The 7,638-nt window shown below is 19.3% G+C and overlaps 3 protein-coding genes across 3 annotated transcripts; 1 reads left to right on the top strand and 2 right to left on the bottom strand.

Moving 5' to 3' along the window:
- Positions 1–801: 801 nt before the first annotated feature.
- On the bottom strand, positions 802–3,624 carry PRSY57_1128400 (phosphoacetylglucosamine mutase, putative; the record flags this gene model as incomplete). Its single annotated transcript, XM_020114970.1, has 1 exon — positions 802–3,624. The coding sequence occupies one exon, from the start codon at positions 3,622–3,624 to the stop codon at positions 802–804; it is 2,823 nt and encodes a 940-aa protein (XP_019970339.1).
- An 863-nt stretch (positions 3,625–4,487) lies between these two features.
- On the bottom strand, positions 4,488–4,751 carry PRSY57_1128500 (60S ribosomal protein L38, putative; the record flags this gene model as incomplete). Its single annotated transcript, XM_012908249.1, has 1 exon — positions 4,488–4,751. The coding sequence occupies one exon, from the start codon at positions 4,749–4,751 to the stop codon at positions 4,488–4,490; it is 264 nt and encodes an 87-aa protein (XP_012763703.1).
- Positions 4,752–6,644: 1,893 nt separating this feature from the next.
- PRSY57_1128600 (60S acidic ribosomal protein P0, putative) lies at positions 6,645–7,595 on the top strand (the record flags this gene model as incomplete). Its single annotated transcript, XM_012908250.2, has 1 exon — positions 6,645–7,595. One exon carries the CDS (start codon positions 6,645–6,647, stop codon positions 7,593–7,595), a length of 951 nt encoding a protein of 316 aa, XP_012763704.1.
- Between the last annotated feature and the right edge of the window lie 43 nt (positions 7,596–7,638).

The raw sequence follows: 7,638 nt of genomic DNA on the forward strand, positions 1-7,638 counted from the left end.
ATATATATATATTTGTATGTGTTTAGTTTTTTTTTTTTTTTTTTTTTTTTTTTTTTATTTTTTATTTTATATATACCTTGTTTATAATTATTTTATAATTAATTAACGAATTAAATGTTTTGCTTTTTATTTATTTTTTTTTTTTTTTTACTTTTCTATGTAACCATTATGTTACAATATTTAAAAAAATATATTTTTAATTTTTTCCAGTAACGAAAGGGTTATATATATATATAAATAAATAAATAAATATATATATATATATATATGTATGTATCTACTTATTATTGTTTTATTTTTTATTTTTTATTTTTTATTTTTTACTTGTTCAATTAAATATAATATCTTTATTTCATTTTTTTTTTTTTTTTTTTACGCGCACTTCTATATATATATATATATATATATATATTTATATATTTATATGTTTATATAAACTAATTAATGGAATTAATTAAAGATTGTTAAAATATTATTCTCATTTTGTAATAGTATGTTATGTTTTAATGTGATGATTACATTAAAAAAAAGAAAAATCAGTGGGATATTCAAGGGGTAATATGTTGGCATATTATATATATTGAACCTATGTATGTAAAATATATGTAATATAAATTGTAATCACCGAATCATATGAAATATATATATATATATATACATATATTTATTTATTTATTTATTTATTTATTTATTTTGTGTATTAAAAGCGCATAGGTGAATTACATAGAGATATAATACCAAATGGAAGTAATTTTATTTAATATTAAAAAAAAAAAAAAAAAGTTTATGATTTCTTTATTTTCATAGCATATGTTCTATGTAGTGTAGTACACAAGTTCGAGCCTTGTCTAATATATCTTTCATCTTTTGTTCTGTTTGTGCTTCGGCATAAATTCGAATTAGATTTTCAGTTCCTGATGGTCTAACAAAACATCTTCCGTGCTGTTGATCAACTGTATTGACTATTTGATTAATATATGTTTGGAGTGTTATGGGTTCTATTAGATATTGTTCATGTTGTGGATGTGGTTTGATTTTAGGAAGTATGTGTTTAGGACAGTTTATATTAATATACATAGATGGGAAGGGTGTATAAAAATTATTCCAGTCATATATTGTTATGTTTAAAATTGATAAAGATAATTCGATGGCTATAAAATCAAGGAATGCATCACCTACAGTTTGATTAAAAAAAAGTAAATATTTTTTTAATACTATAAAGGATAAATCAGAATTTATATGTAAAGAGAGAGACCATTTTTGTAATTTATTTATATTCACATATATAGTCCCATGTCCATTAGGTTCAAAAAAAATGCCTATACAAGCTTTTTGTGCTAAACTGTCTAGATATTTCATTCCTGTTTTTGTACATAATATATTAATATTTATATATTTGAAAATATTAATATTAACGATAATATTATTTTTTATATAATTAATATAATTAAGAAAAGCTGAATTCGTATATGCAGTGTGTATTATATTTAAATCAATTATAGGAATTTCTTCTTTGAGTTCTTCAAGTTTGATATGTGATAGCATTTTTATTATGCACAAAAAAAAAAGACAAATTATTTTAGGCCCATCCAAAATGGCTATTTCGTTGTTTTTGCATGTATCCATATTGGCATCATAATAATACATTTGTTCTTTTGAAAAATCAGAGATGGTACTATGGAAATTATTATCCTTACAATTAATATTATTATTATAAATCATATTATAAATCATATTATACATCATATTACCATTAAAATTACAATTCATATTACAATTAAAATTACTATCTGTATGATTATTTTCATTCTTCTCATTTCCATCATTAAATATTTTCTTTTTATTTTCTTCTCCTTTTTGTGGGAAAAAAAAATAAAGTATACGGTCCGCATCCCCATCAAAGGTACAAAATTTTGTATTGTGCTTTATCATAGGTGGAACATTTTTTGGAGGTTCCTGTTTTCTATAGACATACTCAGCTCCACACTCATAATTTAATATACTATGTTCTCCTTCAATACAATTAAATTTACATATATTCTTTTTTAATATTTGAAAGATTGGCTGGAACTTATCTATTTTTAAGCTAGCTATACCATTTGAACAATCAAGATAAATATTTTCCATAACCATCATCATCTGGTTATTATTAAATAATTTGGTAATATAATTATATAACATTTCAAAAGAATATATAAAATAATCAAAATATATTTGATCACTGTTATATGCATATATATGTTCCATATGTGTATAAATGAAATTTTTATTTTCATGAGAAATTTTTTTTTCTTTTTCTATGTGTTGCTGAATAGAAATATGGAATGGTTGTTGTAAAGTAGTTTGATTTTTTGTTAATACTTCATTTGTAAGATATGGATCATGTTTTGAATAATATAAATAATATACACTTTTATTATTTTGTAGGTTGTAATTTTCTAAATATGATAGATCATTACTTTTTTTATGTATTGTATATTCTTCTTGTTGCATAATTTGTTTGTCTATTTTTTCATCATTTTCATTTATATTATTTAAGAAATAAATTAAGAAATGCATACATGGTGTAGTAATATAAGTAATATTATTAATACATTTATATATATTAAGACAATTTAAGGATTCAATAATAATATTATTTAAATGTATATTACTATTTCGAGTATCAAATCCTATACATATATTGGTTTTTATTTTATTATGTATATTATAATTATATATTATATTATCTAATATAGAAATATTTTCATAAATAATATCATCTGATATATCTAAATTTATTTCTCTTTTAAATATATCAACAATTAATTCTATCGTATTATTTATAATATCATCACATGTACAATTTACATTTGTTTTTATATATCTCAAATGATTATTCACAAGTTCTATTAAATAATTCTCATATCTTTTATTTATATATTTACCATCAACTCCAATAATTTTAATTCCATTTTCATCATGTGGATTATGTGAAGCTGTTATAATAATACCTACATTTTTTAATTTGATATATTCATTATAATTATAAACAATGTTCTTATGATTTTTTTCACACATATTAGTATTATAATGATTATAGTAATAATAATGATAATAATAATTATTACTATTGTTTTTATTCTTCTCATTTTTATGTTCATTCATCTCATTTTTATGTTCATTCATCTCATTTGTATGTTCATTCATCTCATTTTTATGTTCATTCATCTCATTTTTATGTTCATTCATCCCATTTTTATGTTCATTCACCCCATTTTTATGTTCATTCACCCCATTTTTATGTTCATTCATTCCATTTTTATTTTCATAATTATTGTTATTCCCTTTTGTTGTGGTAAAGTCATTTCTTTTTTCTTTTTGATTAAATATTATATCATAATTATATTTTATAAATAACAACCCTACAAATATTCCACATTTATTTATTGCATTTAATAAATCACATGACGATAAATTATATTTTTCTCTATAACCACAATTACCATATGAGAACTCATAAGGATTTTGAAATATGATGTGTCCTTCATTCGTATATTTTGGTATATATTTCTTAATACACGGTTTTATTTTTTTATAAAACCAACTCTCTTTAAAATCTTTCATGTTATAAATAATGTTCATAAGAATATTATCTCAGTAAAATTTATGGAATTTTAAATAAGCAAAAATTTTAATAAAGTAATAATGTATTTACTTCGCTTCATTCAGAATGATATTTAATCATTTGAATATTTATTCACGTGAATTTTTTCTCCACACATACATCAAAAATATATATATATATATATATATAAATGTGTATATGTATTTATATAAGCAGGAACTTATTTTAGGAAAAAAAAAAAAAAAAAAAAAAAAAAAAAAAAAAACCAATTATAAGAGCTTATATACAAAACGATTAATTAATATATATATATATATATATATATATATATGTATATATATATTTATATTTATAACATATTATATATGTTTCTTTTAAATAATTCATTTTTCTTATATTTTTATAAGTTCTCTTAAGTTTAAAAGAGATGAAAAATAGTTCAATCATAAAAAAAAACAAATATATATTAAAAGGAATAACACCATATATAAAATATATATATTGGGGAAAAAAAAAAAAAAAAAAAAAAAAAAATAAATAAATTTAAAAATAAAAATAAAAAATATATATATACATATAACACACATATATTTATATATATATATATATATATGTATAATTTAAGTTTTGAATTTCCTTTGTGTTGTTTTCCTTAAGTGTATTATTCTGAATAATATAATTATTTTTCAAAATAAAATATTATGATCTTCCCTATTTTGTTATTCCAAATAAATTTATTATTATTTTTTTTTTTTAAATATATCACTTAACTTTTTTATAAAAGTATTATGTTTTTCATATGTTCCCATTTATATAACTTTTCTACAATATATGTATAATGGATTTCTTTAATTCCTTTTTATAATTTTTATATCTCCATTCATTTCTTAACAGCTTTTCCTACTTTTTTTTGTGGATAATAAATTCTCTTCAAACTTGGTAATAAGGAGTTTTCAATTCTTTCAGCTTTTTTGCGATCAGCAAAAACCATAGTGTATAAATATTTTTTTGTTCTTAACTTTAATTTTGTTATCACAGTATTTTTCTTTGTTTTACTTTTCTTCTTCATTATAATTACAGCAGTGGTATCAGGCTTCCTACTAATTTTTAAAAATTTACGAATATCAGTAATTTGTTTTGGCATCTTTGTATATAATATATATATATATATATAATTTCTTTTTTAATTTATTTATAAAAAAAATAATTTCAAAAGAAAAAATAAAAACAATTAAAATAATTAAATGATAATTTTATATTAAGAATATAACTATTTTATATTATGTTCTAATTTTTACGTTTATTATTTTCTTAAATATTTAAATTTATATAAAAAAAATAAAAATGTAAAGTTTAAATTTTTTTTTTTTTTTTTTCTTTTATAAATAAATAATAATAATTATAACATGAAAATATAAATATTAAATATTAACATATAAATTATATATATATATTATATAGTATATATTATCTTAATATATATATAATATAATATTATATAATATATTGCTTCTTTATTTTTTTTTTAATTTGACATTTTATATAACATATAGTAAAAATAAGTGGTATCATTTTGGTTTACATATAATAATAATATATACAATATAAAATATATTCATATTATATTATATTATAATTATATTATATATATTTATATATAATCCTTGTTATGGGCATTTGTTTTCTTTATATATATATATATATATTATATATGTTATAATATTTTTTATTTATTAAGTACACCTATAAAGAAATATAAATAAATATATATATATAATAATATATTATACATTTATTTTATTTTCACTTAAAAATATATTATAAAATGAATATTCGTATATACATACATATATATATTTATAATATATATTATATTATATATATATATTATATATATTTGTATGTCCCCTTTTTTCACTACATACTATATAATAAAAAATAATATATATAAATATATTCATTATTATATTATATATATATATATATATATATATATAATATATATATAATATTTATATATAATAATATATTTATAATATATGAAGAAAAAAAGAAATAAAAAAAAAAAAAAAGAGGGGGGGAAACAATATGCCAAGGACTCTCAGTAAAATCCACTATAGTAATTTTTTCTTTTCTTTTGTACATGATAATATAATAAAATATATATATACTATTTATTAATTAAAATAAAATTTAAAAAATAATTTAAAAAAAAAAAAAGAAAAAAAAGATACGTTTTGCTTAATGTAAAATATGCTTTTTTTTTATATATTATTATAAAATATTTTCATTTCATTACTTTTTCATTTCTTTTCTTTAATTTTCTTTCCTTACTTTGTTTGGAAAATATAATATTTCATTTTATATATTAAGAACTCCTTATTTATGGTAAGATTTTTAAAAAAATAATTATAACACAAAATAAATTCAAATGTAATATAATATGAATGCTTTATTTATATAAATATATAAAAAATAATGTTGTCATTTTTTTTTTTTTTTTTTCATTGTAAAGAAGAAAATAAAAAAAAAAAAAAAAAAAGATAAATATTGAATATTTTATATATATGTATTTATATTTTTTATATGTAATAAAAAATAAATATAAATTACAAACCTATGACTCTTCAAAACATTTTTTTTTTTTTTTTTTTTACTTTTTATTAAAAGAAAAATAATACATACATATATTATATATATATATATATATATATATATATATGTTCCATTTTATATTATAAATATTTTATGTATTACCTTTTTTATTTCATATGTATAGGTTAAATTGATTGTCGGACAAACGAATTTGTACTGCCAGTCTCCATAAAAACATCAAACTGTTTAAACAAAAAATATTCTGTTGATACCTTTCTTTAAAGGCATTCCTTTTTCCTTTATTTATAATATAATATAATATATAATAATAATTATTATTATTATTATTATTATTATTATTTTTATTTTTTTTTTTTTTTTTACTCACATTCTGCCCATTATATTTTAATTTAAATATTATTCAATTTTAAAAAAAAAAAAAATGGCGAAATTATCCAAGCAACAAAAAAAGCAAATGTACATTGAGAAGCTTAGCTCTCTCATTCAACAATATTCAAAAATATTAATTGTGCATGTAGACAATGTGGGATCTAATCAAATGGCTAGTGTTCGTAAAAGTTTAAGAGGAAAGGCTACAATATTGATGGGAAAAAATACGAGAATTCGAACGGCCCTTAAAAAGAATTTACAAGCTGTACCTCAAATAGAAAAATTGTTACCTTTAGTAAAATTAAATATGGGTTTTGTATTTTGTAAAGATGATTTATCTGAAATAAGAAACATCATTTTAGAAAATAAATCTCCAGCACCAGCAAGATTAGGTGTTATTGCTCCAATAGATGTTTTTATTCCACCAGGACCAACAGGTATGGATCCATCTCACACATCGTTTTTTCAGTCTCTTGGTATATCTACAAAAATTGTTAAAGGTCAAATTGAAATACAAGAACATGTACATTTAATTAAGCAAGGAGAAAAGGTAACAGCTTCTTCAGCAACACTTTTACAAAAATTCAACATGAAACCCTTTTCATATGGTGTTGATGTAAGAACTGTATATGATGATGGTGTAATTTACGATGCCAAAGTTTTAGATATAACAGATGAAGACATCTTAGAAAAATTTTCAAAAGGTGTATCTAATGTTGCTGCATTATCTAGAGCTACAGGTGTTATTACAGAAGCTTCTTATCCACATGTATTTGTCGAAGCATTCAAGAATATTGTTGCTTTAATTATAGATTCAGATTATACTTTCCCATTAATGGAAAATATTAAAAAAATGGTTGAAAATCCAGAAGCATTTGCCGCAGTTGCTGCACCTGCATCTGCAGCCAAAGCTGATGAACCCAAAAAAGAAGAAGCCAAAAAAGTAGAAGAGGAAGAAGAAGAAGAAGAAGATGGGTTCATGGGATTTGGAATGTTTGATTAATATCTGAACATATGAACATATTACCATCTATTATATATACAAA

The sequence above is a fragment of the Plasmodium reichenowi genome, chromosome 11 (genome assembly GCF_001601855.1).
Source record: "Plasmodium reichenowi strain SY57 chromosome 11, whole genome shotgun sequence".
NCBI lineage: Eukaryota > Apicomplexa > Aconoidasida > Haemosporida > Plasmodiidae > Plasmodium > Plasmodium reichenowi.